This window comes from Danio rerio, chromosome 14, assembly GCF_049306965.1.
Source record: "Danio rerio strain Tuebingen ecotype United States chromosome 14, GRCz12tu, whole genome shotgun sequence".
Lineage (NCBI taxonomy): Eukaryota > Metazoa > Chordata > Actinopteri > Cypriniformes > Danionidae > Danio > Danio rerio.
The window spans coordinates 38,574,920-38,599,453 of record NC_133189.1 but is presented as its reverse complement, the minus strand read 5'-3'; the positions used below and the strand labels follow the sequence as shown (position 1 = coordinate 38,599,453).

General features: G+C 39.2%; 1 protein-coding gene across 8 annotated transcripts in view; it reads left to right on the top strand.

Moving 5' to 3' along the window:
* Positions 1 to 24,534, top strand: part of cyfip2 (cytoplasmic FMR1 interacting protein 2) — a 60,057-nt gene that overhangs the window by 21,685 nt on the left and 13,838 nt on the right. For 4 of the 8 annotated variants that reach the window (XR_012389355.1, XM_073921056.1, XM_073921055.1 and 1 more), the window contains exons 4-19: positions 5,998 to 6,075; positions 6,838 to 6,939; positions 7,168 to 7,349; positions 9,044 to 9,140; positions 9,378 to 9,506; positions 9,590 to 9,694; positions 9,775 to 9,863; positions 17,169 to 17,406; positions 18,833 to 19,125; positions 19,195 to 19,342; positions 20,060 to 20,213; positions 20,316 to 20,472; positions 22,149 to 22,245; positions 22,334 to 22,410; positions 22,883 to 22,991; positions 23,190 to 23,309. Coding sequence is in view for 6 of the 8 variants with exons in the window: in XM_073921056.1 (XP_073777157.1) it covers positions 5,998 to 6,075; positions 6,838 to 6,939; positions 7,168 to 7,349; positions 9,044 to 9,140; positions 9,378 to 9,506; positions 9,590 to 9,694; positions 9,775 to 9,863; positions 17,169 to 17,406; positions 18,833 to 19,125; positions 19,195 to 19,342; positions 20,060 to 20,213; positions 20,316 to 20,472; positions 22,149 to 22,245; positions 22,334 to 22,410; positions 22,883 to 22,991; positions 23,190 to 23,309 (2,175 nt within the window). In the remaining 2 variants the exon portion in view is untranslated. Of the gene's footprint in view, positions 1 to 5,997; positions 6,076 to 6,837; positions 6,940 to 7,167; positions 7,350 to 9,043; positions 9,141 to 9,377; positions 9,507 to 9,589; positions 9,695 to 9,774; positions 9,864 to 15,532; positions 15,830 to 17,168; positions 17,407 to 18,832; positions 19,126 to 19,194; positions 19,343 to 20,059; positions 20,214 to 20,315; positions 20,473 to 22,148; positions 22,246 to 22,333; positions 22,411 to 22,882; positions 22,992 to 23,189; positions 23,310 to 24,534 lie in introns of those variants that run through there. The other 4 variants (XR_012389356.1, XM_073921058.1, XM_073921057.1 and 1 more) reach the window with 2 other exon arrangements.

The following is a 24,534-nucleotide window of genomic DNA, read 5'->3' as shown; positions in this document are numbered from 1 at the left end:
CAGCACATTTTTACGCAGCGGATGCCCTATCAGCCGCAACCCATCTCTGGGAAACATCCACACACACATTCACACACACACTCATACACTACGGACAATTTAGCCTACCCAATTCACCTGCGCATATGAGAGAGAGAGAGAGAGAGAGAGAATAAAAAATTTGGTCATTTTAATATAATTGATTACCATCAACACTAACAGTAACCTTTAGTTACTACTACTACAGTGTCAGTAACTACTCTAGCCTATAAAATGTTAAATATAATGCAAGAGGAATCTGATAAATGACAGATGTCTAATTTTACTAGTGAAAGAAATGGTCGAATTTTAAGATTGCAAGAATATTTCAAAATAATTCAACTTTAGAATTATGAATATTATTCTGCTGTAATACTTTACTGTGCATTGATGGCAAGGACAAATCTAAAGTCTATTTAAGTCCACCATTCCAATTCTATACAAAATGTATGATTTTAACCAATAGTAGAGCTACACATAGGCCTAATATTATTGTTGTTGGTTTAGCATATGTTTGATAATTAACAATAATAAGAGCCTACACATATTAACCTTTATTTTACATCTACAGAATCGTGAGAAAATTGTCATCTTTATTTTAAGCTAAAAAACTTTTGATTCTCATTTTAGCCAGAATCGTGCAGCCCTAATCACACACCAGTAAAAACTAAATGACATATGAATTATACTGTGTAGTAGAGATTAGTTACCAAATCCGCTTGTTAAGTGGTGACGTGTTTGTGACGTATGTGTTCTGTTTCCGGGTCCAAGCCGCCATTTATTTGAGTGGAGAAATTATTCATTTATGATCAAGTTTTATTCCTATCACAGATTAAAGTTAATTTTATATAAAATCATAGAGTACACAACAATCTCTAGGCTTGCTGCATAACAAATACCAAAAATTTAACAATTTATTAAAAAAGTTTTTCACTTTCTGGCCATCGGATATTAGGCATGGACATATATACTGCGATCGTGATTTTCGAAAGCATTAAATCGCTTTGTAAATGTTTATTATTACCATTTCATCAGTCTCCCCATTCAGTTGAATAGAGCGCTTGGACCCGGAAGCCGCTTCACGTGACGTCACACATAATAAGCGAATAGTATTATCGCAGTATCTGCATTTTTGTACTAAAAAATAGTTAAAAGCTATCCTAAACTTGTAATACTATGCTTGAACATGCTTCTCAGAGCATCTCAAAATGTACTAAAGATATACAACAGTGAAAGTCTATTTAAGGGTCTGCACATGAACGCTGGGTAAGACATTAATACCAAATCTAAACACATTCAGTTTAATTTTTCTTTGTGTGAGATGGTAAGTTCAGGACAGACACCTTCACACAAAGACACCCTTGTTATGCTTGTTGTTTCAACGCTGTTTTGTTTCTGTGGGGGTTTGGGGTTTGTGCTTGACAGAAATGGAACTGAAGCATCTATTCCAGCTCTTCCTCACAGCTCAGTGCTCGTGCATGTGCTCGGACTGACAAATAGAAGTTTGTGCTATTCAGTGAAATAGAGAAGTCATCGAGGACTGGAGATCCTGTCTGCTTCAGCTAACTTCTGCTAAAGCTCCAATGACTGCATAGACGAGCTCTTTGTGTCGAATACATTAGTGGCTGCATCAATACTTTACAAGTAAATTCAGTGTTTGTGAAGTATAGGGCATAGTCTCGTTTAAATTGACTTGCATATTGGGTCACAGTTTATTTTGATGGTCTGTTTGTTGAATTTAATTTACATTGCATCTACATGTAAACTAATTCTCATTAGATTATAAGTAGACTGTTAGGTTGGGGTTAAGGTTAGGGTTAGTGTAAGTTGACATGTACTTGCAAAGTTTCTTATAGTCAGTTAAATGTCTGTTAATTAGCAGTATCAACAAATATTAAGCAGACAGTCTACTGATACTCAAATGGACTGTCAAAATAAAGTGTTACCGCATATTGTCCTATATTTGCAATCTCTAATTACATTTGTACAGTTAAATAGTATAAAATATATCTAGATTATACCTAAATACATCTAGCTTGTAGTTCATTACCTATGCAAAATATTTTGATGATTTGTAGCTTGATTGGTTTGCTAATGTTGGCCATAGTCTAAAGCAGTGCTTTTTCATGGGACCTACATTTCTCTGTGGTCATTTAAGCTATGACACAATTGAATTCTTTTTCAAATATTTCTCAAATGATGCTGGGAAAAGAACCGAGAGAATTTTTTTCAGCATTTACAAACTACAGTATGAACTCAATTTTAAAAAGAAAAATTTTAAAAGTTAATTTCGAGAGGAACAATACTATGATTGATTGTGTCTGGTCCTGCATCAACAATCATCGATAACCAATCAGATAAATCCAAGCCTTCAGTAAATAGCCCAGTTTTTCTGTCTTTCATTATCTTCAATTTTTAAGAATCCCCCCCATCTCCCCCTTTTCTCGTTTTCCAGGGGGTGCTCTTTGAGACATACTTGATCTTGTGCCCCCTTCTATGCTATACGACCAGGTGGGAGCCATGGGCTCAAAGATCTCTGAGCTCAGGGTTCTCTCTCGGGACAGCATGCCGGACCTACAACTAGTATCAAGTTTAATGGAGTCTAATTTTTGTGGCTTCAGTAATTGTTGGGGTACTATTTTAAATCTGAAAGCATTAACGACTGATATCAAAATATAATGTCATGTTCAACGTAGAAAACAATTATCGAGATTGCATTTTTGCTATACCGCCCAGCCCTTTCTTGAACTATTAAATGTCTTCGTCAATCAAGACAGTACATCATATTTTACTAGTTATTTTGCAAGATGCTACTATTCAGCTTAAAGTGCAAATGTGCACTGTATTTAAAGTATGTAGTATAATGTGGGATGTTATATCAATAAAAAAACAAGCAAATGTGCTTGAAAAATTGTTGCCTCACACAAGTACAGTTTCATATTAACTGACGTAATAAATTGAAAGACCGGAAATAAATTGAATGAATATTTCTAATACTGGGAGGTTGTATGGTTGTAATTTGTGTGTCTGTGTATGTGCTTTGTTCTTATTGAAGTAATATCCAGCATGCATTGCTGCATATGCTCATGTGATTGAAGAGTGTACACTACAAACTGACAGATCTGGAAAGGTCAATTTATTAGGAGAGAGACTTTTATTCTAAAAAAAGTCATGAAAACATCCGAAAAGTGACACGTGTGTGTGTGTGTAACTGGACAACATCATCTTATCTGACCAAAGATACTAATTTAGAGCAACAGTTTTTTTTTTTTTTTTTCCATCTGGTACACTTTCTTTAACCAGGTCTGACAGAAGTGTCGATCGCTTTCATACACAACTTTCTAAAATCAGATTTGAAGCACAAAAATGCTCTCTGTGACCCTCATAACATATGACCCATTTTTGGGTTGTGACCGGTTGTGACCAACCAGTTAATAAACTCTGGTCTAGATGTTCCAGTGACCACCAAAGCGCCACAAGAGGGTGCTACTGTAGGTGGTGCAGGGCAAAGTTCAGAGAAGAAGAAAAAAACACTAATTTTATTCCAGTGACCAATTTTACATGATTATGATGCTATTCTTCCCTTTTAAATGCTGGTTGGGAAAAATGTATTAATTGTTCTAAAGAAAGGTATCCGTTCAAAATGATTCCTAAAAAATAATTCTCAATAATAATAAACACTCAATGATTCTTTAAAAACACATTTTTTCACATATATTTAGATTATTTTATTACATAAAATAATACATTTTATCAAAGTAGTATTATATTCTGTATTTTAGATTATATTTAAACAGTTCTTTTGTCAGATTTTAGATCATTCATTCATTTTCCTTTGGCTTAGTTTCTTATTTACGCAGTGGATGCCCTTCCAGCTGCAACACAGTACTGGGAAACTTCCATACACTCTCGCATTCACACACACTCACTCATACACCATGGAAAATTTAGTTAATCCAATTCATCTATAGCACATGTCTTTGGACTGTGGCGGAAATCGGAGCACCCGGAGAAAACCCACACGAACACAGGGAGAACATGCAAACTCCATACAGAAATGCCAACTGGCCCAGCCAGGACTCGAACCAGCGACCTTCTTGCTGTGAAATGACAGTGCTAACCACTGAGCCATCATGCCACCCATTATCAGATCATCCTCTTATTCTTCAAGCCTATTTTTTTAGTGTTGAGATGACTAGGGCTGCTTTCATTTCAATTTTAGAAAAGCAATTGCAAACTTTCGTTCCCTTCCTTTGTTCCCTCGGGGGAATCCCTGCCGCCATCCAAGAGGAGCTTACATGGACATATCCTCGGTCCCTCAAATTTGACCAAGGGAGCGAGTTGGCTTCATATCAGCACCTATATGTCCCAGAATGCAATGCGATTGTGACATCACAACAGTGCTCAAGGGGTTTTAGAGCATTCCATTTAAACTCATTCAGATGGTCCGCAAATAGCAGACACTTGTGTAACATAGTCAATGATGTATGCTACCTGACAAAAGTCTTGTCGTCAATCCCAGTTCTTAGAGCAACAAATAATATCTTGACTTCTAGTTGATCATTTGGAAAAGTGGCAGAAGATAGATTTTTCCAATCAATCATCTGTTGAACTGCATCCCAATCATCACAAATACTGCAGAAGACCTATTGGAACCCACATGGTCTAATGTCATGATTCATGGTTTGGGGTTACATTCAGTATGGGGGTGTGCGAGAAATCTGCAGAATGAATGGCAACATCAACAGCCTGACGTATTAGGACATTTGTGCTGCCCCATTACATTACAAACAATTGGAGTGGGCAAATTCTTCAGCTGGATAGCTCTCCTTCTCATACTTCTCATACTCTTTCTCATACTTCTCATACTCCACATCAAAGTTCCTGAAATCAAAGAAGGTCAAAGTACTCCAGGATTGGCCAACCCAGTCACCAGATATGAACATTGTTGAGCGTGTTTGGGGTAAGACGAAGAAGGAGGCATTGAAGATGATTCTAAAGGATCTTGATGAACTCCTGATGAAGTCCTGCAAGAATGCTTTCTTTCCCATTCCAGATGACTTTATTAATAAGTTATTTGAGTAATTGCAGAGATTTATAGATGCAGTCCTCCAAGCTGATACACAATATTCATTATTTTTCTACTGCACTTTATGTTCTATACTGTACATTATTTCTGTTAAGTGACAAGACTTTTGTCTAAGCATAGTCAGACCTTACTGTCCTAATTAAATAATTAAAGATTAACGCACGATCATATTTTATTTTGGTAAAATAACCATAATCTAGAGGCATTTGCCTTTGTCATACCAAATGATCAACTAGAAGTCAAGTTATTATTTGCTGTTCCTAAAACTCGGATAGGTGACAAGACTTTTATCCGGTTGTGTACATCCGAGAAAAAGGGACTGAGGGAATTTAGTGAGTGAAAGGCATAAATATTAGACTGGAATGTAGCCTCTATGTTCAGGCAACTCACTCACTGACTTGTCAGTTTTGCAATTGTTTACCTTTTTAGGATTTACTTGCTAATTTGTAATTGGCAGAAATCCAGGTTACATGATTTATTAATGGAGCATAATTAGGGACTTGCTCTTCACTGAATGCATGCGGCACAACATGGGGAAAAAACTGTCTGCCACTTAATCTACAAAACTGTCTGGAGCGCAAGAGCTCTGATGATTATAGTGGAGTGATCTAGTTTTGGCGGGTTGTTTTCTCTCTTTTTCTCTTGGCCTATATTTAGGTGTGCAACCTTTTCGTTATTGCTTCCTTTTAAGCTTTGGGAATTCTTTCAGAAATTTGAATGGTAAAACAATTTGGGTGAATTCCATTTTTCAACATTTGTAATGCATTGCTGTTTGCAAACATGAGGTCATAATGTGTATTTATCACACATTTACAAAGTAGTATTATGTCATGTGTGTGGTTCCTGTAACCATTAAATGATTTCCTCTTTTTTAATGTTTTTCCTCTTAGAATGAAATGCTGGAGGAGGGACATGAGTATGCCGTCATGTTGTACACCTGGAGGAGCTGCTCTAGGGCCATTCCTCAGGTACACACACACACAAACACACACACACACACACACACACACACACACACACACACACACACACAATCATGAAATCTAATGCAATTAGTGGCAGTATGATGTGAGGTGTATTCTCGGTACTCTAATAAAACTCATCCTCAGTTTGGCCTACTGTCCCACATACAATTTTACTATTAGAAGTGTCAGTCCACAGAAGAGGAACTCAATAAGTACATGTTAAAGAATCATCTATCAAGTTATATGTTTATAGATTTTAGATCAGTGTTACTGCCTCTTGTTTTACATAATGGAGTTTCCGCTATTTGCCATTTACCTGAAATGTACTGTATGGAAGCTTATCCTTCTGCAATTAAATAATAAAATGTAATTGTGATGTTTACTCATAACTTTAAGTGTATGTATCTCAGTTTTGTAAACAAAAAGTCAGAGTTATGAGTTTACAAGCTGTAATTTTATTTTCTGGGGATACTCAGAGCTGAAAAGTACTCAGATTTGAGAGTTTATATCTTGTGGTTCCGAGTAGCTTTTATTAAAAAAGTTGAATTATAAGGACTAATCCTACAATTTTTTTTTTTTTTTGGTAAAAAGTGAATATTCTGAGAAATCGGAAATACATTTTGTATTCTCTTGGATAAAAGCTCCAAGTATTTGAATCTCTTTTTATCTGTGATATGATTGTCTTGCAGTCACTACAGGAAATATGCATAATTCATACAGTCATTTCTGAGTCAAGTACGTTTGGCGCCCTCTTGTGGTTTTCAGGTGAAGTGCAACGAGCAGCCAAACCGAGTGGAGATCTATGAGAAAACGGTGGAGGTGCTGGAGCCTGAGGTCACCAAGCTTATGAAATTTATGTACTTCCAGGTAAGAAAGAAAGAAAAAAATGGAGTTTACCACTTTTCTCTTTATTGTTTTATTATAGCTAATTTAACCTAAGTTAACTTAATTAGGAAATAATTTCTTAGCATGTATATTCATTATTTAGCTTTTCAAATGAGAATCTGTGTTAAAGAGCCCATTTTTGCTGTGCTATGAAATGACAATTGTTACATTACAGTATTTAATTGAGTTACCTTGATATCTTTCTTGTAGCGCAAGGCCATTGAGCGTTTTTGCAGCGAGGTAAAGCGACTGTGTCACGCTGAACGCAGGAAGGACTTTGTTTCCGAGGCCTATCTGCTCACTTTAGGAAAGTTCATCAATATGTTTGCTGTGCTGGACGAACTGAAGAACATGAAGTGCAGTGTAAAAAATGACCACTCTGCTTACAAGAGGTATTACAGGCTCATGACAACTTCCATAAAGCACAGATACACATTAATATGGCTCAAAGGTAATAAGTTCCACTTTTGTGTCTACATCAAATTACAAATTAAGTAAACTGTCAAGATATGGTTGGTGTTAAGGTTTTTAAAGCTGAGATGCCCAAAGTAGGGCCCGCTTGAAAAGAGAGGGAGAATGTCAGTGGTTGGGACGAATGCCTTTGACAGTAATCTTTTGTTTCTTAGTTTTATTGTTGAGCTACAAAAAAGGGCAACTGAAATTAACGATTAAATTAAATGTTGTAAATGAATCAGATTTTTTAAATGTAAATACTGTCACTTGATGTGCAGTACATCTGACATCAACGAGCATATCAAGGTAAAGGCAGGTGCAGCTCGACTTGTGTATTCAGCATTGAACTCCATTGCGTTTTAAATGTAATTATGTTTTTTTTCTGCTTTAAGTTCATTATAAAATGTTAAAAAATATACTGCATTAGATATTAAATATGATTTAAAGCAACATTTTCTAGTTTTTTTTTTTATTTTTATAAATGTATTAATAATAAATTGAATAAATGAGGAAGTTCCCCTTGACAAATTGAATGTAATATGGTATATATTAGCCCCACAGCTCTCAATCAAGCTTGGTTTTTTCCCTTTATAGCAAAAACTTTGGCCACTTCTGCTTTTAAGGAACCAATATATAACTGGTATATTTATGTAAAAATTAAACAGCATGCTTATTCTGAGATGTACTTAACTGTAGATATAAAAATGTATTGTTTATTACATTTTTAGATGTGTTCTGTAGATTTTGCAAAAAAAAGGAGCAGGTTCTAATATATTACAATGTAATACATTACTTACTTACTATACTATATAATTTTATGATAATAATAATAACAACAGGGATCCACAATAAGGACTGCCCATTGGCCCAGGGCCAGCGTGAGAGACGCTTGGGACAGTAGACAGGATCATTACTGGTCCAATAGGGACAGTGCTGCCACTTCTAAGTCTTTAAGTGAGACCTTCTTTATGATCTCGTAAAAACCATATTACTTTTCGGTTCCTCTTATCTGATTTGATGTTTAGGGCATGATTTTTAATTTTTAGTTTTTTTAACTTGGTAACATCCACTACAATCAAGTGACGGCAACAAGTCGGCAATATCAAATTATAAGGGTAAAAGAAAAAGTCTTTTTCTTATGTCTGGGAAACAGACATTTACATGGGAACAACACGATGAAAAAACATATAGTGATGTTTTGCACAATTTGCCGTCACTATGACAAGTCTGCCACCTTTTGTTAAATTATTTCGATCTGCAATAAAATACCTGCACATTTTCCATACTGTTTATTTTTTGTTTGTTTGCATAACACTTTGAATTTTGCTTATTACACATTTATTACATTTTAAAAATACTTAAATTCTAGATTCACAGACATTATTTTTGACACATTATTTCAAATATGAGGCTAACATTTTTGGTAGGGCCAGGGCAAGTATAAATCTGAATTATTGGCTTGACTGGTCCAGTAGAAAAACATCCTTAGCGTTGAACTCTGAGTAATAATATATCTTCTTTAATATGCTTATATTTGTGATGACAGATCCAAATACTGTAATAATACTGTTATTATTGACTCATATATTTCTGGGATCTGTAAAATATCCTAATCACGATTTCTTCTTCTCAGAGCGGCTCAGTTCTTGAGGAAAATGGCTGACCCTCAGTCCATCCAAGAGTCCCAAAACCTCTCTATGTTTTTAGCCAATCACAACAGAATTACACAGGTACGTTTAACTGCGAATACGGTCATATTTACACAATTTATATTCTGTTATATAGAGTTTATAATCAGTCGGGGCTTTCAAAACTCAAAAGAAATACAAATAAGGAAACATAAAGTGGTTTATACAACTTTTGAAGCTGCACTTTTTTATAGATCAAAACATAAGGAATTTTGCCATATAATCATGTCCTCCTCACTGAAAGCTCATTGTGTGGTGTTTTGTGTGATGTTTGTCCAGTGTCTGCACCAGCAGCTGGAGGTGATCCCAGGTTATGAGGAGCTGCTGGCTGATATTGTCAACATCTGTGTGGATTACTACGAGAACAAGATGTACTTGACCCCCAGTGAGAAACACATGCTGCTAAAGGTGAGCGCATCCATTCCTGCTAAATCTTTTAAGACTCGATTGAAAGAGAACTTCACAAGTGAAGGCATGACTTTGTGTTTCAGGTCATGGGTTTTGGCCTGTACTTGATGGATGGAAATGTCAGCAACATCTATAAGCTGGATGCCAAGAAAAGGATAAACCTCAGCAAAATCGACAAGTTCTTCAAGGTGAAACCAAACTACCCGGTTCTCATTAGGACCGTTTTCATTTTTGGGTTTTTGTAATGGCTGTATGTTTCCCTTTGCAGCTTCAGGTGGTGCCACTGTTTGGTGACATGCAGATTGAACTGTCACGGTACATAGAAACAAGTGCCCACTATGAAGAGAACAAATCCAAGTGAGTGATCTAATACTGCATATCAAAGAAAAGTATGAAAATCATAAATGCCCTGTTTCCATTAGGTATTAACATGTTTTCAGTAATCTGATCACAAACTGTATGCCAAAATGCATTGCTGTTTTTACTTAATATTAACATCTGAGCGAATGCTTTCTAAACAATGCTTTCTTAATAATCAGGGTGTCTGCTAGGTCCTAAAAGGTCTTAAAATATCTTAAAAACTAAAATGTAGGCCTTAAATTGTCAGGGATCTTAAAGAGACACAAATGCAGGCTTGAGAGAATCAGGGGAATTTATTTTCAATATCCAAACAAAATATCTTTCTAGAAAAGGATCCAAAAAATCCAGCCAGGAGGGAAAAAGCGGAACAAAAAGGTATCTGGGCTGTCTGCAACTGACAACAGTCCTGGCACAAATATTTCCGGTGGAGGTCGTCCCCTTCGTGAACCTCAGACAAGAAAAAACAAAACAAAACAGCCGGAATAAAGTCACACAAAAATAACAGAAATTCAGTTGCCTTCTCAACTATACCCGGCAGGGGGCGCTCGATGAGGCGGACGTGTGGGGGATGCTGAGCAGCGAGTGAGAGAGAGAGGAAGCCGGTGTTTTGGAGAAGGCCGGCGGGCTCCGAGAGCGAGAGGAAGTCCGGTCTGGAATAGAAGGAGATGAGGAAAAAAGACCCAACACTGGATGTAAGGACCTGGCGTTGCAGCGACACGGAAATCCCACTGGATAGCGCAGAGAGAGAGAGGAAGAGAGAGAACAAGACAGGACACGACACGAGTGGCTGAGCGTAAGCGCACTCGCAAATAACGATCTAGCACAAGACAACACACACACGGGGAATAAATAGAGCAGAAGGAGAGCTACTCATGGACTGCAGGTGAGTGGAATCAATTATGTAAATAGAAAGATTGGGTAACAAGGGGGAGGGATGCACGAGGTGACAGATCAAAACAACATTCACGTGCGCTCGTGACATGTAAACAAACATACACAAGAAGACAGCGTGATCAGACTGGGGATGTGACAGTACCCCCCTCCCTACGAACGCCACCAGGCGTTGCATGGAGGGGCTCACCTCGTTGCCGACGGAAGTCCCTGACCAGCGCCTGATCCAGAATATCCCGGGCCGGAACCCAGCTCCTTTCCTCTGGACCATAACCCTCCCAGTCCACAAGGTATTGAAAGCCCCGACCTCTCCGTCTGACATCTAACAATCTCCGCACAGTATAAACTGGGGAACCATCCACTAGGCGGGGGGGAGGGGGGGTTGGGGCAGATGGAACAAGAGGTGAGTACAGCACAGGTTTAACCCTAGATACATGAAAAGTAGGGTGTACCCGACCAAGCGTGGGGGGGAGCTTGAGCTGTACCACCACCGGACTCAAGACCTTGGTGATCCGGTATGGTCCAATGAACCTGGGTGCCAACTTGCGTGAGGCTACCCTAAGAGGCAGGTCCTTAGTGGAAAGCCATACTCTTTGACCACACCTGTAGCGGGGAGCAGGAGTCCGATGTTGGTCAGCCGCTGCTTTAGTCCGTCTATTAACCCGGGCCAAGGCCTCCCTAGCTCTCTTCCAAGTGCGGCGACACCGCTGGACAAACGCAAGGGCAGACGGGACCGCAGCTTCGGGTTCCTGTGAGGGAAACAAAGGAGGTTGGAAACCCACGGAGCATTGAAATGGAGACATACCTGTAGCAGATGACGGGAGGGAGTTATGAGCATACTCCACCCAGGGCAGTTGTTGGCACCAAGAGCTAGGATTGTGGGACGTCAGGCAGCGGAGAGTACGTTCCAAATCCTGGTTTGCCCGCTCGGACTGCCCGTTGGTCTGGGGATGGAATCCAGAAGACAGACTCGTTGAGGCCCCGATCTGTCGGCAGAATTCCTTCCAAAACCGGGAGACAAATTGGGGGCCCCTATCAGAGACCACATTGACCGGAAGACCATGAATCCGGAAAACGTGATCAATCACCACCTGTGCTGTCTCCTTGGCTGAGGGAAGCTTGGGGAGGGGAATGAAATGGGCTGCTTTGGAAAAGCGGTCCACCACCGTGAGGATAACGGTGTTGCCTTTAGATTCAGGAAGACCAGTGACAAAATCAAGGGCCAAGTGTGACCAGGGGCGGGAAGGGATGGGAAGAGGACGGAGCAGACCAACGGGAGGTGCATTGGACGTCTTGTTCCGAGCACAAACCGAGCAGGCAGCCACGAACTGCCTGACGTCCTTGGCCATAGATGGCCACCAAAATCGCTGGCGGATGGCAGCCAGTGATCTCCGAACTCCTGGGTGGCAGGTCAACTTGGAGGAATGACCCCACTGGATAACTTCTGAGCGCATCTTGGCTGGAACAAACAGTTTGCTCGCCGGGACCCCCCTCGGTATTGGACCCATCCGTCCGGCTTGCTCAATCCGTCTTTCGATGTCCCAGGAGATGGATGCCACCACCACTTCCTTGGGTATAATGGTGTCGGGTGGTTCCACTTCCCCTGGGGCCTCAAACAGACGGGAGAGAGCATCCGGCTTTATGTTCTTGGATCCTGGCCTGTAAGACAGGGTAAAATTAAAACGGCCAAAGAAAAGGGCCCAGCGAGCCTGTCGGGAGCTCAGCCTCTTGGCTGAACGGATATATTCCAGATTTTTGTGATCCGTCCAGACCAGAAAAGGCTGAGCTGCCCCCTCCAACCAGTGACGCCACTCCCCCAAAGCCAACCTGACCGCCAACAACTCCCGGTTACCTATGTCGTAATTCCGTTCAGAAGGACTCAGGCGGTGGGAAAAGGCACAGGGATGCACTTTCCCATCCAGACATGACCGCTGAGATAGGACTGCGCCTACTCCGACATCAGAGGCATCTACCTCAACAATAAATTGCCGTTCAGGATCTGGAATAGACAAGACAGGAGCAGAGATAAAACGGGACTTTAATTTATCAAAGGCCTCCTGAGCATCAGCTTTCCATTTGAACGGTACCTTAGGAGAGGTGAGTGCCGTTAAGGGTGCAGCAATCTGACCAAAATTCCTGATGAATCGCCGATAAAAGTTGGCAAACCCCAGGAATCGCTGCAGAGCCTTACGCGAGTCAGGAGTTGGCCACTCGGCAACAGCCCTTACCTTACAGGGGTCTGCCTGGATCTCTCCTGCCGAAATTATGAATCCTAGGAAGGGAACCGACTGGGCGTGGAATACGCACTTCTCCGCTTTAACATAGAGCTGGTTCTCCAGCAGCCGTTGTAGCACCTGGCGAACATGTTGAGTGTGTACCTGTGGGGATGGGGAAAATATCAAAATATCATCAAGGTACACAAAGACAAAGCGGTTAACCATGTCTCTCAACACATCATTGACCAGGGCCTGGAAGACCGCCGGGGCATTGGTCAGACCGAATGGTAGGACCCGGTACTCAAAGTGTCCCGTAGGGGTGTTAAAGGCGGTCTTCCACTCATCCCCCTCACGTATGCGGATCAGATGGTAGGCATTCCGGAGGTCAAGTTTGGTAAAGACCTTGGCTCCTTGCAATAACTCAAAGGCAGACGACATGAGAGGTAAGGGGTACCTGTTCTTGATAGTGATGTCGTTAAGCCCTCGATAATCGATACAAGGACGCAAGGAGCCATCCTTCTTTTTGACAAAGAAGAACCCAGCGCCTGCCGGGGAAGAGGAGGGTCGGATGAGTTCAGCTTTAAGAGATTCGTTAATGTAACGGTCCATGGCCTCTCTCTCAGGACCAGAAAGGGAAAATAATCGACCCTTCGGCGGAGAAGTGCCTGGGAGGAGTTCAATGGCGCAATCATAAGGACGATGGGGAGGCAAGGAGGTGGCCCGAGACTTGCTAAACACCTGACGCAGATCATGGTACTCCGCCGGAACCCCAGCCAGATCAGCCGACTCCACCTGCGGGACAGGACACAAAGAAACAGGAAAAGAGGCAGGACCCAAACACGAAGCAAGACAACACTGATTCCATGACAAAATTGAATTATTCAACCAATCAACGTGTGGGCCATGCTGCAGTAGCCATGGATGCCCTAAAACTATGGGGGCACTTGGGGAGTCAAGGAGGAGCAGCGTGGTGACCTCACGGTGATTGCCTGAAACAATGAGTGTGATAGGAGGGGTGCTATGGGAAACAGTGGTAATAAGAGTGCCATTAAGAGAACGGGCAGGGATAGGGTCAGAAAGAGCAAGAGCAGGGATCCCCCACGAAGTGGCCAAGGAACGATCCATGAAGTTACCCTCAGCTCCAGAATCGATCAAGGCCGAACAGGAGTTAGAAAGATCCCCAAACTGGACAGAGACAGGAATAACAGTACGAGAAGGGGAGGAATGCAAAAAAGGAGTAGCGCTCACCAGGATCCCCCTCTTCACTGGCGAGCTGTGCCTTTTAAAGGACAGGTGGCTGCGAAATGTCCTGGCTTGCCACAGTACAGACACAAGCCCTTAGCGAGGCGATGCTGCTTCTCCTGGGGGGTGAGCCGGAGGCGTCCCACCTGCATAGGCTCTGGACCAGCGGAAGCGGAGTTGGAGGCATCAGAGACGGGAAAGGTGTCCTCAGTCCTCCAGGGTGAGCGGGGTGCAGAGCGTTGATGGCGGCGGCGTAGACGTCCCTCCACCCGTAGAGCCATGTTGATCAGGTCGTCGAAGTCATGAGGCAGATCGATGGTGGCTAACTCGTCCTGAATCACCTCCTCCAGTCCTGCGCGGAACATGGATCTGCAGGCCCCCTGGTTCCAGTCACAAGACGCTGCTAGCGTCTTGAATTGGATGGCGTACTCAGTCACTGAACGCCCTGCCTGTCGCAAACGGGCCAGCTGATCAGCAGCCTCCTGGCCCCGAGTGGATCGGTCAAACAGTTTTATCATTTCCTGTCTGAACTCATCAAAAGAAGTGCAACAAGGAGCTTGAGTGTCCCAAACTGAAATCCCCCAGTCACGAGCCTTACCAGTGAGAAGCGTCAGGACAAAGGCCACCTTAGTTTCTTCCGTGGCATAGGTGCGTGGCTGTAGCGCGAAAACCACTGAACACTGGGATAGGAAGGCTCTGCAGGAATTCGGATCTCCATCATAGGGTGGCGGGATATTGCAGCGAGGCTCATGTTGATAGTGAGGACCAGGAGCCGCTTGCCCTCCCTGGGCAACGTCATGCTGCAGCTCTTGTATTCTTGCTGTCAACTCAGCTACCTGATTGGCCAGGAAGTCCACCTCTCGTGAAGTGTTGGTCAGCCTGACCTCATGCTGCCCCAGCAACGCTCCCTGCTGTGTAACGGCGGTTCGGACGGAATCTGAGCCTGCTGTGTCCATAGCGGCTAGATCGTTCTGTCAGGGATCTTAAAGAGACACAAATGCAGGCTTGAGAGAATCAGGGGAATTTATTTTCAATATCCAAACAAAATATCTTTCTAGAAAAGGATCCAAAAAATCCAGCCAGGAGGGAAAAAGCGGAACAAAAAGGTATCTGGGCTGTCTGCAACTGACAACAGTCCTGGCACAAATATTTCCGGTGGAGGTCGTCCCCTTCGTGAACCTCAGACAAGAAAAAACAAAACAAAACAGCCGGAATAAAGTCACACAAAAATAACAGAAATTCAGTTGCCTTCTCAACTATACCCGGCAGGGGGCGCTCGATGAGGCGGACGTGTGGGGGATGCTGAGCAGCGAGTGAGAGAGAGAGGAAGCCGGTGTTTTGGAGAAGGCCGGCGGGCTCCGAGAGCGAGAGGAAGTCCGGTCTGGAATAGAAGGAGATGAGGAAAAAAGACCCAACACTGGATGTAAGGACCTGGCGTTGCAGCGACACGGAAATCCCACTGGATAGCGCAGAGAGAGAGAGGAAGAGAGAGAACAAGACAGGACACGACACGAGTGGCTGAGCGTAAGCGCACTCGCAAATAACGATCTAGCACAAGACAACACACACACGGGGAATAAATAGAGCAGAAGGAGAGCTACTCATGGACTGCAGGTGAGTGGAATCAATTATGTAAATAGAAAGATTGGGTAACAAGGGGGAGGGATGCACGAGGTGACAGATCAAAACAACATTCACGTGCGCTCGTGACATGTAAACAAACATACACAAGAAGACAGCGTGATCAGACTGGGGATGTGACATAAATAGTGTTAAATTCACTGAAATATGGTGTTGCATGTCTTAAATTCTTTTGAACAGGATTTTTTTTTTTTTTTGTCCAAGTAAATCTACTTAATCGGTACAAACAACAATCCATCTAAAAGAAAAACGCTTAACAAAAGTAAAAATTATAAACTCTGTTTACCAATATGGTTTAATTATTGTCTCTACATCCTTACAGTACAATTTAAAAAATATCCATGTATTTATACTTAAATTTGTAAATAAATTTGGTTTATTATAATTTTTAAAACTTAAAAAATAATAATAGTATATGCATATAGCTAGTGTTTGCTTGTTTTGACTAATTATTTAAAAACATGTGGCTAAGAAATAACTGAAGTTTAATTTAAATAGGGCAAGTACAATATTCCACAGGCCATTGCAAAAAAAATCTTGGCATTTTGTCCTGTAATAATGGTCATGAAAGGCCTTAAAATGTCTTAAATTTGACTTGTACCCTGTAATAGGTGTAAATGAATTTAAAACATCAGGTATTAATAATTGCTACACCTAATTTGGTAACTGTTGACAGTACTTTGAGATGACAGCAACGGGGGAATTAATTGGGATCCACATTTATTTTCATTAACAACAACAACAACACTAAAAATTGTAACAGTAAAAAGTAGCCTAATTTATGATTTCTGTAACATTTGCTATGAAAAATAAAAAGCTGATGTCACAGAAAATACAATGGTTATTTTACATTGCTTATTTTAGATATTTAATATATTAATAATATAATGGAATCAAATGGTTCCTCTTTGCTTTTCTACTGTAAAGCCATTGTAAAAGTTGCTGATTAGTGGAACGAAAACCCTTCCAACCTGATCGTTGTTGCACAAATGTTTCTGCAGTTTCCGCATTATGACATCACGCATTACTTTGGCAAATTGTAAGTGACACCTAATGAAATATAACTGCACTTGAAGGAAAAAACATCACAGAATCCTGACCATGTACTTGCAGCCTGGAGCCCTGGCTTTCTATCACAGCAAAAGAAATCTATATAAAACATATTTATATATTTTAAATTGTAATAATATTGCACAATATTTTTTATTTTTAGCATATTTTTTTCAAAGTCTTGCTGCGGATAAAAGATAAAAACATAAAGAAATCTTACAGAATTGCATTTTCATTCCTCTTCTCTCTTTCTCTCTCTCAGGTGGACCTGCACTCAGAGCAGCATCAGTCCGCAGTATAACCTGTGTGAGCAGATGGTGCAGATCAGAGAAGACCACATCCGCTTCATCTCTGAGCTCGCGCGCTACAGTAACAGTGAGGTGGTGACCGGCTCTGGTCTGGACAGTCAGAAGTCTGATGAGGAATACAGAGAGCTGTTTGACCTGGCGCTCAGAGGACTGCAGCTTCTGTCCAAGTGGAGCACCCATGTCATGGAAGTGGTACGTCTGAGACCAAACTATACCACTTTATATCAAGTAGTATAGTTCACCCAAAACTTTAAAAAAAAAATGTACTCCTCATCAAATCTACCTCAGATTGTTTTCCTGTTGAGCACAAATTAAGAAAATTTGAAGAATGTTGGAAACTGGTAGGCACTGACATCCATTGTGGGGGAAAAATACTAGGAAGTCAATGGCTACTGTTTTTTAACATTCTTCAAAATATCTTATTTTGAAGAAGGAAACGCAGTGCAGTGTGACTAAATGATGAAGAATTTACAATTTTATGTAAATATTGCAAAATACTTATGGTGCTATTGAGGTATAATATAATGACAGGGGCAGTTTTGGTAGTATGGGTGGAATAAGTTGTTAGGAATGGGTTAACAGTGTATATGCATATATAAATGTAATTGCAGAACTTATTTATTGATGTAAGGTAGACCTGTAACAATAATCGATGTATTGACTTCTCGCACAACACATGGACATGACCTCAATCATTTTTGGTTATGTAATATATATATATATCGCCTATACATAAAAAACAATTCTAGCCACATTTTAGCTGATTACAAAACCTCTATTGGAGGTGTCAGTGTCAGTTTGGTTAAAAAAACATAGTCTATTTACTATAAATGACACTAGTATATTTTGATGGGTGCCTGACGAATGAAAATAGATCTGTTACTTTTTTCTAGTTCTTTGTACCTGGCACTTTTTTGTTAACAATTATTATTATTATTTTTTGTTTGTTTGGATACATGTTTTCACATTCTGATTCCAATGCCTAATTATTAAATTGTTAAAATTAAATGAAACATTGTTAACAGTGTACTTGCATTAGGATGCTATTAAAGTGTCAAAATGGTTTTAATTCACAATAATATAATTTATCACCATAGGTTTTGGTGCTTTATATCGTACCACAAAAAATAGATATCGTGACAGGCCTAATGTAAGATATCTTTTAAAAAATATAAGTACAGTGTAACACATGTATGCAGACGATATGTACATTGTACCAAATTATACATTTAAATGTTAGTACATAGTAGTTGATTGGTTAAGTCAACCGAAAATGTTTATTCTGCCATCATTTACTAACCTTTAGGTTGTTCTGTATAAATCCTGTATACGTTTATTTGTACTGCCGAACACAAAGAAAGATAATTGGATGAATAAAAGTAACTAAACAGATCTTACCATCTGCCAATAGTATTTACTTTTTCAACTATGGCAGTAAGCATTAACCCAAACTTCCTTTACGTTCAGCCGAACAAAGACATCCTGAGGGTAATCAAATGGTGACAATAAAATGTTTTGGGTGAACTATCCCTTTAAGGTCACAAGATAAAATGTGGAGCATTTTCACCATTTCAATCCTTCGTGTACCTTGCATTTAAAGAGGGATTTCTCTCTCTAGTACTCTTGGAAACTGGTCCACCCTACGGATAAGTTCTGTAATAAGGACTGCCCAGGCACAGCTGAGGAGTATGAGCGTGCTACACGCTACAACTACACCAGCGAGGAGAAGTTTGCCCTGGTGGAGGTCATTGCTATGATCAAGGGTCTTCAGGTTCTGATGGGCCGGATGGAGAGCGTCTTCAACCAGGCCATCAGGCACACCATCTACTCTGCCCTGCAGGACTTTGCACAGGTGACCCTGAGAGAGCCACTCAGACAGGCCGTACGCAAGAAGAAGAACGTCCTCATTAGGTGAGATGTTCACCACAGAGAAGAAGATAAAGTTTTTGGGGCATTACTTATCTGCTTGCTTTCTTGTAGTGTCCTTCAGGCTATTCGTAAAACCATCTGTGATTGGGAAGGCGCAAGAGAACCCCCTAATGACCCTTGTCTGAGGGGAGAGAAGGACCCCAAAGGAGGATTTGATATTAAAGTTCCTCGTCGTGCTGTTGGGCCCTCGAGCACACAGGTTAGTCAATTTATGTTTATCATATATATGACATTTTAGGATTATTTGTAGATCTATTATTAAAAGAATTGTGAATAATTGTTCCAAATGTTTAAATGTGTAGGTTTAATGCGTAATTATTTTTTAATTGTATTTTTTTCATTTAATAGGCTTTAAAAGCTGTAGCTTTTTTTATATAAACTAATTGTAATATCTTGTAATATAATTACTTTTTTTTCTTTTGTCCTATATGCAGCCCTCTGTTTTAAAGTTTTATGACATTGGTTTACATATGATAATTATAATTCTCCATTGCTGTTTTTATACCACAACAAAAGCCATTAGAACAACTAATTTAAACGTAATTTAAATAAAATAAGTGTCAGCATTAAAATAAAATCATGTTAGAAGCATTTGCACACCTATAAAAACAATTGAACAAAGACAAATATATACAAACAAATAAAAAATGCTTGTAGATATTTAAGAATGTCTCATATAAATATTAAGAATAGAAAAACACCAACAATCAAATGTAACATAACACTGCTTAATCTTAATTGTATAAAGGAAATCAAGATTAAAACCTTATTAAAGCTACAAAGTTATTCAGCCAAGGCTATTGTGTATTTTTTTCATGCATTAGGCTGCTGTCACTTTTTGACCTGGTCTTATTATTTCTGACGATCCTGGTCTAAAGCAGCAGTTGTTTCTGGTTTATTCCTCCTCGTCTTATAGCTTTACATGGTGCGCACCATGCTGGAGTCTCTCATCGCTGATAAAAGTGGCTCTAAGAAGACTCTCCGGAGCAGTCTGGATGGTCCCATCGTTCAGGCAATAGAGGACTTCCACAAGCAGTCTTTCTTCTTCACCCACCTCCTGAACTTTAGTGGTTAGAAAAGTCATCTGTCTTTACATTCGCATTGGCATTGGTAGAGAGTAGATGTTGTGTTCCTTCATGATGTTCTCGCTTTCTCTTTGGTTTGCCTGTCAGAAGCCCTGCAGCAGTGCTGTGATCTGTCCCAGCTCTGGTTCCGAGAGTTTTTCCTGGAGCTTACCATGGGCCGCCGCATCCAGTTCCCCATCGAGATGTCCATGCCCTGGATCCTTACCGATCACATTCTGGAGACCAAAGAGCCCTCCATGATGGAGTATGTGCCATATACACTGTTCATCTTGCTTATGTTACACTTCTGTTCAAAACTCTGTGGTCAGTCTGTTTTTTTCCTACGCCTTCACAAGTGGTATCATTATAGAAGCATTAGAGGAAGTGATCGAAACTGCAAGATAATTTAGACTATATTTGCACCTGTGTTGTTTGTGTTGTCCACTTGTAAATGAATTGATGAAAAGCATCTTAATACCAAGAGTGAACGCGGCCTTTGAAAAAAAATAATACTTTCATTAATCAAGGATGCATTACAATAAAAAGATCAGTAAAATATTTATAATGTTACTTTTTAAAAAATAAATAAATGTCGTTCTTACAGTGGGGAAAATAAGTATTAAACATATCATGTTTTTGACTGGGAATAAAATTAATAAATAAATAAATAAATAAATAAATAAAAATCTAAAAAAAATATGTGTAATGTTCAATAAGTTATGTGTAATAACAATGAAATGACACAAGGAGAAAGTACTGAACTACTGAAATGTATTTAATACTTTATATATAGTTCTTTTAGGGTCATGGCAACTTAAAGATGCCTCTCATATTGAGAATGAAGTCATGTGAATTGCTCAGGTGTAAGGTTTTCACAAACTTCTACTGTGTAAAAATTTGATGTTTCTGTGGGTCTCGTCTATCAAATCTGATGTTTAATTTGTATTTTCTATTGGATTTAAGTCAGGTTATTGCCTGGGCCATTCTACAGCTTGATATTCTTTCTCTGAAAGCATTTGAGAGTTTCCTTGGCTGTGTTTTGCATCCTTGTCTTGGTGAAATGGCCACCCTGTTTTCATTTTCATCATCCTGATAATGTAGATGTTGGACTGTAGCAGCTAATATTAATTTACATTGACGAAGGGCAGAGGTTTGCAGAATAACTACTGAGAGATTTCAACTGCTGTCTGGGCTTTCACTGCCTTTCTACACTTCAATACGTTTTCCCTGTATCTTTTTATTTAATTACACATAATTTATTTTGTAAACTAATTAGATTTGTTTTCTTTGCATATATGGATTTCTGAACTAAGCTTTATATGGAACTAAATTGGCCGTAGTGTATGAGTGTGAATGTAAGAGTGTATGGGTGTTTCCCAGTGTTGGGTTGCTGCTGGAAGGGCAACCACTGCGTAAAACATATGCTGGATAAGTTAGCGGTTCATTCCGCTGTGGCAACCTCTGATTAGTAAATGGACTAAGCCAAAAAGAAAATTTAATTTAATTAAATATATGTCTCAGATAAATGCATACATGTACACAGATTTATACATACAGTATATACACACTCAATATAAGTACATACATAAAATACACATACTTCACATACTATTATATGCGTACGCATAAAAAGGTATGTCTTAACGCGCTTTTCAAAAACATAAATGGTAGGGGATTCTTTCACTTAATTTGAATTTAAGAACGTTATATTCATCAAAGTCATAAAAAATATCACAGTAAAAATAACATTTTCAAAGGATCTTAAATGACATTTGTATTAATATTACTGTTTATTACCCAGTATTGTCCAATTTACAAGAGCATTAGAGACTTCTATATAAAGCACAAACTCACTGACCCCAAAGTTTTGCACAACAGTGTATATGAACATTTGCTAATTGTGTCTGTCTGCATTTTTACATGTTTTTTTTTTCCCATCAGGTACGTGTTATATCCATTAGATCTTTACAATGACAGTGGTTATTATGCCCTCACAAAATTCAAGAAGCAGTTCCTCTACGATGAGATAGAGGCCGAGGTAGAGTTTCACAGATTTATTCAAATGTCTCCCATTTGCAAATAGCCTTTATTAAATAAAAGCTAAAACTGTTTCTTCTTCATTTCAGGTCAACCTGTGTTTTGATCAGTTTGTGTACAAGTTAGCTGACCAGATATTTGCCTACTACAAAGCAATGGCTGGAAGGTAATTATTTTTTTTAATTATTATTAATATTAAGCATGTTTAGTTGTTTACTCCTGACAAAAAAAGAGAGAAATTCATTAATCATTTATGCTGTGTGTACATTTGTGCAAAGGATGCTCTATATCAGTTGTGAAAAGATTTTATAATGTGTCAAGACTCAAGAAGTCAAAAAAAAACCTTTATTGCACTTATTATTTATTGTATTGTGCAATGTAGTTTACTTGACTTAGAAAAGCAAAAGTACTTTGTGTCTCATTCTGTGTAATTTAGTCAAACCAATGTTTGTATGGAAGCATTCACCCTTTTTAGCACAGCACTTGCAACAGTTTGTCTTTATTTAACCAAAGTATGAACTAGCCCTACATCTCAATGTTTTTTTCTCTCCTGCTAAGCACAGAAATCAGTCAGCTTGTTTGTAATTTCAGTCTTTAGATTGAATAGAATCGATTGTATGGTTGTTTCTCTCTCACAGTGTCCTCCTAGACAAACGCTTCCGTGCAGAGTGTAAGAATTACGGTGTGATCATCCCATACCCGCCATCAAACCGCTACGAGACGCTGCTGAAACAGAGACATGTGCAGGTTTGAGCTAACATTTGAATGGCCAACTCAAAATGTTGGTGAAATAAGAGTTCATAATGATTGCATTTCAGTCTCTCTGTTGTTGTGGCCTTTTAAGTATGGTTCCATTTATGAGTTTTTAATGTAAGGCAACTTTATTGTCACTGAAATTTTTGTGAAGATTAATGTTTAAATCATATTTGTGTTTATCACCTATAGCTGCTGGGTCGCTCCATTGACCTGAACAGATTGATAACCCAGAGGATCTCAGCAGCCATGTACAAATCTCTGGATCAAGCCATCAGCCGTTTTGAGAGCGAGGACCTTACCTCCATAGTGGTGAGAAACTCATCAGTTCTGCTTTTGGAGTTTATCATAAAGTCGCAAACTCAACCATTTTTAATCTATTTAAACATTAGAACACTTTGACATGAAATAAAAGTGTCAAAGAAATATTTTATTTTAACTAAACAGTGTATTGAGCTTTTGGACATATCTGAAAACTTAGCATATGTGTTAAGTATCGTCTTTGAGAATGTTTGTTTATTACGCTTTGCATTGTAAGATATAAAAAAGTATAGTTTACTCTCAGAACAAAAACAGCTACATTTTATTATGGATGCCCAAACTGAGCAAATATAAGAAGTTGCTAATATTCATATGACCAAAAAATAAAGGGATTCTAATAGCTTATGTAAAAAAGTGAGATCCTTTAAACAATATAGCATACATAAATGCATGAAATGCATATAAATATTAGTTATCTCCCAAAGAATATTTAAATGCTTGATTTTATAATCAAAACTTTAATCTTTCTTGCCCAGCAGACACACAACATCATAAAACATTAATGTTAGGTTAGATTTAGGTTGCCAGCATCTAAAGACAATGTTACTTGGACGTCCAATAACGTCGTAAAATGATGTTAATATTTATTTATCTTAGGTTGTGTTGGAAAGTGAACAAAATCCAATGTTGAGCCAACATCTTTAACCAACGTTATATTGACGTCAGATACTGATATTCATTGGTTAACCAAAATCCAACGTCTGACAGATGTCATAGTAGTAACGTCCACACAATGTCAAGCTGTAACAATTAGACGTTGCTATTTTGTTGTTTTTATCTTACATTAGAAACTAACCAAAATGTAACGTCTGTCTAACATTGAACAGTGACATTGGGTTTTAATGTTAAACTGATTTTTATTTCCAAACAAAATGCAACGTCCCACAACAACGTCAATCTGACATAATGTTGAAGTCCTGTGTCTGCTGGGTGTGGATGGCAAAACAGGCGATGGAAAAGAATTCATTGATGATTAAGAGATGAAAAAAATAAACATTCCTGAGGAAGGAAATCCTCAAAATCATGTTAAAATGTGAGGATAATCAAGTAAACTTAAGGGGCTTCATATAGTAGACATTCATCTGGAAATATTTACAATGTGACCATTTTGTTTACTTAAAACTAAATAAAACAATGGAGATGACAGGCGAAAAAAGTTCCAAACCATCCTCTTTAGAATGCATCAGTGAAGAATTCACTAAACAGTAATGATGTT